We start from the raw sequence: 12,981 nt of genomic DNA, 5'->3' as shown, positions 1-12,981 counted from the left end.
AAGATGTATCATTGTTAGCATCAGTTTACTTCTCAATCACTCAAAACATTTTTTTCCCATTGCATATTTGGGCAAAAAAAAAAAAAATGTTTTCATACTTGAATAGTTAAAAAGCCCCTTTCATTTCTTTAATATATTTTATGGGAGTTGTTTGTTTTTAGTTGAAGCTTAGTTGACCTACAATGTTCGTTAGTTTCAGGTGTGCAACCAAGTGATTTGACAGTTCTGTACATTCCACGGCACTCAGCACAATGAGTGTAGTCACCATCTGTCACCAGTAATTGTAGGTTTTAATGGCCTTGGACTGGCAAATCCTCCCAAGAGGCATCTTCCTTTTTATCAATTCAAGTGCCTGTTTGGGATGCCAAAGTCCAAAGAGCCTATATTGGTTTGCTAGAGCTGCCACAGCAACGTCACAAATGGGGTGGCTGAAACAACAGAAATTTATTTCCTTACAATTCTAGAAGCTACAGGTCTGCGATTGATTAGTCTGTAGGTTTGATTTTTCTTCTGAGGCCTCCTTCCTTGGCTTGTAGGTGGCCTACTTGGGCCTTCACGTCATCCTTTCTCTGTGCATGTCTGTGTCCTGATCTCTTCCTGTAGAGACACCAGTGTTATTGGATTTAACCTTAATTACTGTAATTAATGATCTCATTTAACCTTAATTACTACTTTAAAGACCCTGTCTTCAAATACAGTCCTGTTGTGAGGCACAGGGGGGGTTAGGACTTCACCATGAATTTGGGGAGGACACACTTGAGCCTGGAACAGAGCTCAGAGATGCTGGGCAGAAAAGCAAGGTTTCTCTAGTAGACTCGCTGCCATGGTTGTGCGTGAGACTTACCAGCTACTTATTTAAAAGGACACATCCCCACGTCCCACCTCAGACCTAAGGAGACAGTTCCCAAATAGGCTTAGAACCTGAGTGTTGAAAACGTTCCCAACTGAATCAGGCATACAGTCACTTTTGAGAGTCACAGATCACTCTCCTTCTTCTCAGTCACCGGTCTGAGCCAGCTGTAAAGTGTAGAAAATGGTACCCCTTGTCTGCAAGAGAACTAGTTACCTTTTAAAGCCTTGTCAGAGAAAAAGTTGACACTTTAATGCAGCTCCTAGAAAAAAAAGAAGAAAAGAAAGAAAGAAAGAAAGAAAGAAAGAAAGAAAGAAAGAAAGAAAGAAGAAAGAAAGAAAGAAAGAAAAGAAAAGAAAAGAAAAGAAAAGAAAAGAAAAGAAAAGAAAAGAAAAGAAAAGAAAAGAAAAGAAAGAAAAAATTTCATTTTGAAGCCAGAAGGCATCCTGAAAGGAGCAGAATTGTTGGGAGGACGGTTATCAGCTCTTCTCTTTTTTTTTTTTTTTTTTTTTTAAGAAAGCACTTCTTTTCTGTTTTTTTTTTTTTTTTTTTTTTTTTTTATGACAGTCACACAGAGAGAGAGAGAGAGAGGCAGAGACACAGGCAGAGGGAGAAGCAGGCTCCATGCACCGGGAGCCAGACGTGGGATTCGATCCCGGGTCTCCAGGATCGCGCCCTGGGCCAAAGGCAGGCGCCAAACCGCTGTGCCACCCAGGGATCCCATCAGCTCTTCTCTTGATGCTCACTCCACTTACTACTTGAGAGCATCTAGAAACTTCTCCAGAGTGAATGCCCTCCTTGTATTATGTTTCTTTTCCTCATTTCTTCTCACCTCCTTCTTGAAAGTGCAGATGTTGTTGGGAGCCTGGAAACCACCCCCTTCTCCCTCTCCAGGCCTTCCTTTCTCTCCTTTCTGGAAGCATCGCTTTGTGCAGTTGTGTGTTGAGCACATAGGGTGGCACAGGACCAGAACTTCCTCCAAGGTGCTGTTCACCGTCCCCGCCCTTGGGAAGGCTGCAGTCTAGCAGATTCTGTTATGTAGCAGATGGGACTCTTCTACACTGATGTCGATTGACACTGAATATTCAACAACACGTGCTATAGCTCTTTCCACCACTTCTCCTAAATGGAGACCTCACCTTTGAAAAGGGGCCAAGAGGGGACAGGACAGATGTTTAAGGGTACAAGCTGGCAACAAGCAGTCAGTGAGGCCCAGAGAGCTAGTGCACAAAAGATAGACCCCAATACTGTATTATAATCATCACCTTGCCAAGAGGCTAGAACTTTATTATTCCAAATACTAATAAGAAAGCCTAAGAACAGGGGCACCTGTGGGTCTCAGTGGTTGAGCATCTGCCTTCGGCTCAGCGTAATCCAGGGGTCCTGGGAACGAGTCCCGCCTCAGGCTCCCCACAGGGGAGCTTTTCCCTCTGTCTATGTCTCTGCCTCTCTGTGTGTCTCTCATGAATAAATAAAATCTTTAAAAAAAGAAAAGGAAAGAAAGAAGAAAGAAAGGAAGGAAGGAAGGAAGGAAGGAAGGAAGGAAGGAAGGAAGGAAGGAAGGAAGGAAGGAAGGAAGGAAGAAAGAAAGAAAGAAAGAAAGAAAGAAAGAAAGAAAGAAAGAAAGAAAGAAAGCCAGCCTAAGAACGGATAATTCTCTGACCTGATAGAGGTACTAATTATCACTACCCTGACGAGCGTATTACAAAGTATAAATGTATCAAGTTAACGTGTTGTACACCCTAATTTACATATTGTTATATGTCAAATATATCTCAGTAATAAAAAATTGGGGGGGGTGGCACAAATTCTCTTTACTATAGAGTATAAAAAACGTTTCCATTCACAGGTCTGATAACTGGAACATCAGGAATCTTCCATCCTTCACTCCCCATCCATCAGGTTAATGATCTAAATGAGAAGAGACTTGCTAGTTAGCTCTTCACGCGCGTTGTAGCATGTGACTTTCCCTGATGAATGGGCCGTCATACTGGTAGCATTATACAAATGCGTCCTTAGGGGTCCTTTCTTCCTGCTGGGAAGTTGACCCGCAGGGATGGAGGCACCTAGCAACCACTAACAGGTGTTGTGGGACAGTCGGACAGGAGGGTCAGGTTAAATGGGAAGCAGGGGATACAGAAGAGTGTGGCTGGACCTGGAATCTCTCGTGGCTGGAAGCAAACAGCAAATGTTGCAAGGTCAGAGGCCAGTGTCAGGGATCGCTGATGATGAAGGCACAGCAGAGGAGTCCATTGGCTGCCTGAAAGGTCACTGACCGTGGGCAGCAAATACAAGTGAACCACTTATAAGGAGGGGGAATCACAGTTTAAAAAAGGAATGTAGGAGTACCTGGGTGTCGCAGTGGTTGAGCGTCTGACTTCGGCTCAGGGCGTGATCCTGGAGTCCTGGGATCGAGTCCCGCATCGGGCTTCCCGGTGCATGGAGCCTGCTTCTCCCTCTGCCTGTGTCTCTGCCTCTCGCTCTCTCTGTGTCTCATGAATAAGTAAGTAAAATCTAAAAAAAAAAAAAACAAAATGAATATATACAGGACTGAACACAAAACCCAACCCTGGGGGGTTAGAGGTGGGGTGAATAACTAGCCCAAACACCTGGTTAGTGTTCGCTTTGTTTTCCTTCCCGTTGTACGAGCTCCCTTGTTGGTCGTACTATCATCCATTTGTGAGCACGTATTAAGTCAGTGTGGTTTATCTTCTTCTCCTTTCCCTGACCACCTAGATGCCCTGAAGTGGAATATTTTAGGGGCCAGGACTCTATGGTTCAGCCTATCTCAGCGTCGTGCACTAAAGAGACACCCAGTAGCACACATCCTGCCAGTTATTCTACATAAGAATATTAAAACGTGGGCTTCCGCCCCCACACCAGGAGACGATGTGATTCAGAGGAACTAGAAACTAAGGAGACTCACAATTTCATCTCTGCAGTCTTGACAGTTAAGCTGTAAATTCCTCTGGATATAGTGAGGGGAACAAAGGCTGCAGCCAAGCCGGAGTGCCGTGCGGAGGGCCCTGGGGTCTCCTGTGAAGACACAGCGCACAGTACCTAGAGCCTGATGAAGACTCAGGACCACTTATGGATGAGATCTCATCCAGAAATTCGGGACACAGGGTGTGTGCAGAGGGCGTGTGTGCATGTGTGTTTTCACCTCAGCCAGTGATCAGGTGTTCCTGCCTGGAACTGTTCCTGTGGGCAGATGAGGATTCATTCTTCCCTCATTCCTTCCAGAACAGGCATCACTGGCTCCAACTTCTCCTGGCTCTGCTCGAAAGGAAATGATATTGAGGTGTTCATGCCAGAGCCCTGCATGCACCATAGTGGCCCGGCCCTCGCACGGTGGCCCACACCAGTGCAGTAGCTTATCCAAGAAGGACCTATCCCTGCGCCTCACTGGGGAGGAAGCCTCCCTCTTACCTGATGCTCTTGTTTAGTGGTAGGTTTATCCATGGTTGTGAATACTCAGTGCTTCACCTTGAGCTTTCAAGGGGCTCAGGATAAAGGGATACAACCCAAGCTCCTTGGGCACCATTTTGTAAAAATAATCCCTCCTCCTGCAGCTCCTGAGCCCTCCGGTCTGAGGGCTAAGCCTTCCCCACTGCAGGAACGGTGAGGCTTGAGCTGCCCTCCCAGCAGCAAAAGATAATGAGGATTAGCAGGTGGAAAAGGGCCAGGAAGACAGGAAAAGTTAGATGCCTGGTTTCCGCCTCTGCCTCACATTTCTGCAGGGTTGTGTGAAGCATTTGGCTTTGGCCTTTGAAGAGGAGATAAACCATTAAGTTGCCGGGTGTTCCCCTGACCTTGATGAACGCAGATGACAGTTGACAGCCAGTGCGAGGGTTGATGGGGTTCCAGGGGGACATGCAGGCACAACGCCCTGACGGTCACGCAGCACTTTGTGCTCACAAACGGAGCAGCTTTGCGCTGGATCTCCTCAGCAAGACTTTTTTTTTTTTTTTCTCCCCATCTTGACACTATCTGAAATATCAGTTAAAAGGTGGCACAGAAACAAAAAGATGCCCAGGGTGGCGTGGCGTCGTGCCCCAGACGGGCCGCTTCCTGGCTAGCAGCTTGGGAGAGTTGAATGAAATCTTGCATTATTGGTGCTGATCTTTAGTGATGGCGTTTGAACTTACAGGTCCGTGGCTAATGACACAACTGCCAATTAAAGGACGGTGACCTCATTTGTTGACAACACAGTGGGTCAGAGGAAGAGCGGGGATAGGAAAACATCTGTGATTAGCCCCATAAGGACGATGGTGCCAAGTGTCCGCTGGCGCAGTGTCCTCTGGGGACCGCTTGGCAGCAGCTCGTCGGTGGCTTTGTTCTAAGGGGAAGTGCCAGGGGGATCCCTGGGTGGCTCAGCGGTTTAGCACCTGCCTTTGGTCCAGGGAGTGATCCTGGGGTCCTGGGATCAAGTCCCACGTCAGGCTCCCTGCATGGAGCCTGCTTCTCCCTCTGCCTGTGTCTTTGCCTCTCTCTCTCTCTCTCTCTCTCTCTCTCTCTCTCTGTCTTTCATGAATAAATAAAAATCTTAAAAAAAAAAAAAAAAAGAATGTAAGGGGAAGTGCCCCTGCCTGGTACTGGGAGCAGCTTGGTGCAGGCGGCTTGGGCAAGGCCGCGGAGTGGGATCGGTCTGGGGATGGGAACCTAAGAATCCTGCACTTAGTGGGGGGCTGTACATCCTCCTCTCCTGGCTGGCCTGGGCTTAGCTTTGGAAAGTGGTGATTCCAGCTCCTGCGCATGAGGCGGAGTGACCACGGGGGAGCCAGATCATTCCAGTTTTACTGAAATGCAGCTGACATGGAGCACTGCGGTAATTTTAGGTACACAACCTGGTGATTTGATACCTGTATGTATTGTGAAACGATCACCGCAGTAAGTGTAGTTGACACCTTCCACCTCGCATAGAGCTATTTTCCTTGTGATGAGAACTTCTAAGATATACTCTTTTTTTTTTTTTTTTTAAGTAGGCACCCACCCAACATGGGGCTTGAACTCACCACCCGGGAATCAAGAGTCACATGTTCCACTGACTGAGCCAACCAGGCGCCCCAAGATCTACTCTTTTAGTAACTTTCAAATACGCAGTACAGTATTACCGTTAACTTATAGTCGCCATGCCGTCCATACACCCCCAGAACTTATTTACCTTATAATTGGAAGTTTGTGTCTTCTGACCACCTTCACCCTTTCTGCCCCCCTCCCACCCCACCGCTCCACCACTGCCCCCTGCCTCCTCTGGCAACCACCAGTCTGTTCTCTATCAGAGTTTGATTTTTTTCAGATTCCACATATAAGTGAGACCATATAATACTTGTCTTTCTCTGTCCGGCCTGTTTCATTTAGCATAATGAGCATTATGCCCTCAGGCCCATCCATTCACAAATGGCAGAAATTAACTTTTTTTCATGGCTGAATAATATCCCAGTGAATGATACTCTGCTCACCTGTGGGTGGACGCGTAGGTGGTTTCCGTGCTGCGGCTGTTGGAAATACTGCTGCAGTGAACATGAGGTTGCAGGTAGCCTTTCGAGATCGTGATTTCGTTTCCTTCCGATAAATACCCAGCAGTGGAATTGCTGGATGCTCTGGTAGTTTTATGTGTCGTTTATTCAGGAACCACCACACTGTTTTCCACAGTGATTGTACCAATCTTTCAGTCTGAATTATTCATTAGCCAGCTGGGGTCTAGTCCTGTCGGGCTCCATCCCCAGACCTGGTGTCTTAGCTCCAACACACCTGTTCTCTGGTGTTTTTACTTCATGGGGTTCAGGGGTGATGCATCAAAGAGACAGCTGTGTGGGTCCAGAACCATGCCAGGCTGGCTCTCAGGGGAAAGCTGTATGAAGAGCTGAATGTGACCTTGCAGCACTCATCAGGGGGGAATGACCCAGCAGTGTTCTGGAAATGGTGGGAGGACCCCGGTTTCATTATGTGCAGCATAGACATACAGTATCCTTGAGAGGGAAAAACCATCCTCTGTACCGTACGTCCTAACTTCTCTGTGGAAAACAGGCTTCATTCTGATGACATTTGTGTCGATTCTCTTCATCTTCCAATGCCTTATGTTAAAAATAACAAAGCTCAGCTTTCATTCATTCAGCATAGAGGTCAGTAGTTTCTTCTGTGCAGTGTGAGTGGTACAGTAAATACCCTAGATACTAGATGTGACACTCCCCACATCACAGGGCCTGTCTAGGCACCTGGCACGTTTACAGCCGTCAGCCTGATCCTAGAGATAGAACACATCAGCACAGAGGATCTGTTTTTAAATCTTCAGCTGGACATACACTCTACGGTCTTAGTACTCAGTTAAAAAAAAAAAATACATGGGACGCCTGGGTGGCTCAGCGGTTGAGTGCCTGCCTTCGGCTCAGGGCATGATCCTAGAGACCTGGGATCGAGTCCTGCGTTGAGCTCCCTGCATGGAGCCTGCTTTCTCTCTGCCTGTGTCTCTGCTTCTCTCTGCCTCTGTGTCTCTCATGAATAAATAAATAAAATATTTTTTAAAAATATGTGTGTGTATATATATACACACATAATCTAGAACAGTATATTTGAATATATTTCCTTTTTTTCCTTGCCACATGGCCTCTTTGATATATGTAGATTATCATTTACGTTAAAAGACTCATATTAGGGATCCCTGGGTGGCGCAGCGGTTTAGCGCCTGCCTTTGGCCCAGGGCGCGATCCTGGAGACCCGGGATCGAATCCCACATCGGGCTCCCGGTGCATGGAGCCTGCTTCTCCCTCTGCCTGTGTCTCTGCCTCTCTCTCTCTCTCTCTCTGTGACTATCATAAATAAATAAATAAATAAATAAATAATTTAAAAAAAAAAAAAAGACTCATATTAAGTTTAGTGAAAGCAGGGAGAAAATTAAAATGAGTGTGGAAAAGATGATCAGCTGTCGAGATTTATTTGCCTGTATACTTTGCTGACTGTCTCTCCATGATGCTCTTGGATTTTTTTTTTCCAGCTCACCACCACCCTTTCAAGTAAAACAGTTTTCCATTGTGGCCTTTTTGTCATTTCTTGAGCCAAGAGGGAGGAAAAAAAAAAAAAAAAAAACCATATTGCTCTGCAAGTATCCAGTTGCTGTTAAGGCTTAGGGAAGCGACCAGCGAGCACTTTGCAGGCAGAGCCAGCTCGACAAGGTTTCAGGCTCCCCCTGGTGGCCAGATGGAGCATCCCTGTAACTGGAGGGTCACAGGCGTCCTGCTGGGAGGCGGCGCAGTGGGAGGGAAAGAAGAGTCCTGCGCTCCTTATCCCTTACCTGTTCAATGTTTGCACTTTTAAAAGATGGATATTTTTTTTTTACTCACTTGTCCTCGCCCTTGCATCTCAGGTTGACGCTGCTGTGACCCCAGAGGAGCGCCACCTCTCCAAGATGCAGCAGAATGGCTATGAAAACCCAACTTACAAGTTCTTCGAGCAGATGCAGAACTAGACCACCGCCACAGCAGCCTCCGGAGTTGGACAGCAAAACCATTGCTTCACTACCCATCGGTGTTCATTTATAGAATAATGTGGAAAGAAACAAACCCTTCTGTTTTATTATTTACTCATTATCGCCTTTCGACAGCTGTGCTGTAACACAAGTAGATGCCTGAACTTGAATTAATATACAAATCAGTAATGTATTCTCTCTCTTTACATTTTGGTCTCTACATTATTAATGGGTTTTGTGTACTGTAAAGAATTTAGCTGTATCAAACTAGTGCATGAATAGATTCTCTCCTGATTATTTATCACGTAGCCCCTAGCCAGTTGTATATTATTCTTGTGGCTTGTGACCCAATTAAACTCCTACTTGAAATATGCTTTAAGAATCGATGGGGGATGCTTCGTGTGAACATGGGAGTGTAGCTGCTTCTCTTGCCTAAGTATTCTTTTCCTGATCACTATGCATTTTAAAGTTAAAGAGCATTTTTAAGTATTCCAAATGATCTAGAGAATTTTTTTCCATGATTGCATTTTACTGTACAGAATGCTGCTTCTGCTATATTTGTGATAGAGGAATTACGAGGATACACATTTATTTCTTTGTGCCTGTTTTATGTGCACACATTAGGCATTGAGAATTGAAACTTTTTTGTCCATGTATCTTTGGATCTTTGATAAAGAATCCCTGTTCATTGTAAGCACTTTTACGGGTGGGGTAGGGGTGGGGGGGAGGGAGTGCTCTGCTGGTCTCAAATTACCAAGAATTCGCCCAAGAAATTTTCCGCAGGATGATTGTACAGAATCATTGCTTATGACCATGATAGCTTTCTACACTGTATTACATAAATAAATTAAATAAAATCACCCTGGGCAAGAGTTTTCTTTAAGGGATAAGTAGGGACGTTAAATATTCAAAGTAATCTGGGAGTGGGGAGAAAAGAGGCAGATTCAGCTTCTTTTAACCAGCCTAAAACGTTTTATTTATGACAGTGAAAGAAAGTAAAAGGGGCAAAATCAGGGAATGGGGAAAGCCTATCTAGGCAAACCCTTTAAGATTTTCTTCAATTTGTATAAAACGGTGTTTTCATGTAAATAAATACATTCTTGGAGGAGCGCCGTTGTGCTGGTGTGAATGATTCCATGGTAACTACCTGCTGAGCATGTAGTCTTCTAAAGGCTGGTGAGAGGTCTTCTAACATAATCGAACACTGGACATCCACACCTTTGTATCTTAACTGCAAGGCCGGGTAGGAAATTGGGGCCAACGTGCATCTTCCAGTGCTAGTAAAGTACTTCGTTGACCTAATTCAGCTTTAAACTTGGTCCAAAGTATTTTGCCACCACATCCTGGTCCTCAAGCTTGCCCCTGTCCTAACCTGTTCAGACTGCTGTATCAAGATACACAGACCCGATAAGCCAAGAAATAACAGAAATTTACTTTTCATGGTCCTGGAGATTGGAAGTCCACGGTCAAGGTGCCAGCATGGTCTCTCGAGGACCTTCCAGGTCGCAGCTTTCACATTGTACAAGGGCACTAATCCCGTTTTAAGGCTCCTCCTGACCTTAGTCACCTCCTAAAGGCCCCGCCTCCTCATGACCATCACGTTGGGCATTACACTTTCAACACAAGAATTGTGAGGAGGCACAGACATCCAGGCAGACCATCACCATCTCAAATAAGAGATGAAGAGACAACTTCTGGGGAAGCTAAAAAACCAAGACGAGCTCATGGCTATCTCTAGAGCAGGTTTCCTGAACTGTGGCACAACTGGCATTTTGTAGGGATTCCTTCCTGGTTCTGGGGCGCTGTCCTGAGCAGTGAAGGATGTTTAGCAGTATTTCTGGTCTCTACTCGTGAGATGCCGGGAGCACTCCCCAGTTGTGACCATCAAAAATGTCTCCAGACGTTTCTGGGGGGCTGAATTGCCCCCACTTAGGGACTCCTGTAGCTATTTTAACACAGTGTCCTATGTGTATGATTTTCAATCAGAGCAGTCTATCCAGTTGCTACCTCAGAGTTCTAAGAACACACTGACCTGGTGTCTCTGCTGTATTATGCTTGAGATCCGTGAACATGCGCACCAGCCTTCTCGTTTCAGCTTTAGATTCGACCTCTTAACCTAAAACACAGAAAATCAGTTGTTTCATCATGCACTATGCTCGATGAACAGACTGCATTAAACTCGTCTGTGTGTCCTGTTCTCATGAGAACAAAATCGCTCTCTCCTTCCTTCTGTTAAGGGTGCTTAGACCTGACAGCTGTGGGAAGGTGCGTTAGGTATGACAGTTTGGGTATAAGCTGGAGTTCCTTTTTGCTGGGATAGAAGGCAGCCAGTGGGGGATAGTTAGTCCTAGTAGGACAGTACATTGTCTCATGACGCTGGTAAATTGAGACTGAACTTGCTCAAAGGTTTAGGATGTTCCTCCCAGACTAGCTTCAACCCCAGTAACAGCAAATTTTAACTGTGATCATTTCAGAGCTAATGAGGAAATTTTTAAAGCATATAATAGATTTTATAGATCTGTAGATAGAATTTATGAAAAGAAATGATCATGCTTTCTAATCTTGGTTTTCAAGTTGGAAATAATTCTCCAGATAGTTTGGCGATTAATTGGGATTAATCGATAGGCAATTTGTCCAGCCCAGAAATCAGTGAGATTTGAGAGGAGTTCGGCATGGCCAACCTGATAGGTGACAAATGGCACCTCAACATAGTTTTCATTTGCATTTATCTTCCTATGAAGAAAGTTCAATATTCTTTGATCTTCCCAAGGGCTATTTTGTGCTTCCGAATTTTCTGTTCCTGTCTTTTGTTTTGGGCTTGAAATCTATTTTGCCCTCGGGATTGCAAACCCTGCTGTCTTACTGTGTCCATTTGCCTGATAAATCTTTGTTCCTCCCCTTTATTTTTAGCTTTTTCAGCTGCTGCGTTTTAAAGTGCATGACTTGTACACAGCACAGAGTTGGTTTTTGCTAGAGGAGCCAATTTGGAAGTCTTTTTGGCTTAATAGGCAAGTTAAGCCCATTTAGTTTTATGATATGACTGCTCTGTTTGCTCTCAGTTCTATCGTCTGCTGTAATTACTGAGTGTATTATATATCCTGTGTCTCCGGGAAGGAGGGCTCTTCGCGAACGCATACGTGCATGTGTGCGTGCATACATATGTGCATGCGTGTTCGCAGTTTATAGGAAGCTTTGTATTTTCATTCTAGTGGTTACTTTTTTACTAATGATTTTCATAGTGTTCTCCCTTTTTCCTTAACTTTTACAAGCATATCGTTTGTCTTTTCCAAATGGTATTCTTTGACCCCTTCCTACCACCTACACAATAGTGAATGGTCTCTCCCTGCTTTCCCCCTTTTCTCTGCCTTCTCCCATTTGTTCTATTTATTCAGACCTAAGTGTTTATATATTTTTCTTCAACCCCCTACCCCACCCTATTTTAGTTTCAGCTCTATAGTGGAATATGTGAAATGCTCAATCGGTTTTTTGTCCCTAGACATCTTTTGGTGGATGAAGCCCACCCTCCAGTTAGAAACTAGAATTCCTCAGCAAGAGCATGTGTGGCGCCTGTTAGGGTCAGAGGAGCATGAGACTCTTAATCTCAGGGTTGTGAGTTCCAGCCCCATGTTGGGTATAGAGATTACTAAAAAATAAATAAATTTCAAAAAAAAAGAAGAAGAAAGAGAATATGTGGATAGTATCTAAAAGTTTCTGACACATTCAAAACTGATTTTTCTATGACCTTGAAACTTGAAGGGCAGCTTCTCTTTCCTTAAGTGTCTAGAAAATGCTGCTCCACTATTGCCTTGCTTCATATATTGTTGAGAAATCTGAAGCCAATCTACTTCTCTTTGCTTTTGTTAAGTGTTTTCATTTTTTACCTAGAGGCTCTGAGAATTTTTTTTCTTTATCTTTAAAGTCGAATATTTCTGAGTTGATTATTCATGCAGTTTTCCTAGGTAACCCCTGGGGGCCCTTTCAGTGTGTCGATTCAGTTCTTTATTTCTGGAACTTTTTCTTGGATTGCAGTCTTAAGTACTCTGTTCCATTATTTTCTTTGTCAGCGACACCCAGGAGTACACACATTCGGCCTCTTTTTGCTCATTTCCATTTCCACCTCATTCTGATCCTTTTTGTAAAATTATTTTCTCATTTTCTTTTCTTTTAATATTTTATTTATTTATTCATGAAAGACACAGAGAGAAGCAGAGACATAGGCAGGAGGAGAAGCAGGCTCCCTGTGGGGAGCCTGATGCCCAGGACCCCAGGATGACCACCTGAGCCAAAGGCAGAGAGGCTCAACCACTGAGCCACCCAAGTGCCCCATTCTGATCCTTTTTAAAACGTATTTTCTTGGGCAGCCCTGGTGGTTCAGCGGTTTAGCGCCACCTTCAGCCCAGGGCGTGATCCTGGAGACCTGGTATCGAGTCCCACGTCAGGCTCTCTGCATGGAGCCTGCTTACCTCTGCCTCTGTGTGTGTGTGTGTGTGTGTGTGTGTGTGTGTGTGTGTGTATCTTTCATGAATAAATAAATAAAATCTTAAAAAAAAACAAACCTTATTTTCTTGGGCAGCCCTGGTGGCCCAGTAGTTTAGCGCCACCTTCAGCCCAGGGCGTGCTCCTGGAGACCCCGGATCGAGTCCCACGTTGGGCTCCCTGCATGGAG

At 44.9% G+C, this 12,981-nt stretch overlaps 1 protein-coding gene across 4 annotated transcripts in view; it reads left to right on the top strand.

Moving 5' to 3' along the window:
- Positions 1-9,424, top strand: part of APP (amyloid beta precursor protein) — a 265,420-nt gene extending 255,996 nt beyond the window's left edge. For all 4 annotated transcript variants that reach the window (NM_001293279.1, NM_001293276.1, NM_001293275.1 and 1 more), the window contains 1 exon segment: positions 8,214-9,424. In NM_001293279.1, coding sequence (NP_001280208.1) covers positions 8,214-8,315 — 102 coding nt within the window. In that variant the 3' untranslated portion in view covers positions 8,316-9,424.
- The last annotated feature ends 3,557 nt before the right edge of the window (positions 9,425-12,981 follow it).

The sequence above is a fragment of the Canis lupus genome, chromosome 31, assembly GCF_011100685.1.
Source record: "Canis lupus familiaris isolate Mischka breed German Shepherd chromosome 31, alternate assembly UU_Cfam_GSD_1.0, whole genome shotgun sequence".
NCBI classification, from domain to species: domain Eukaryota; kingdom Metazoa; phylum Chordata; class Mammalia; order Carnivora; family Canidae; genus Canis; species Canis lupus.
Note: the sequence above shows the minus strand (reverse complement) of the source record. Positions and strands in the feature narration are given on the sequence as shown.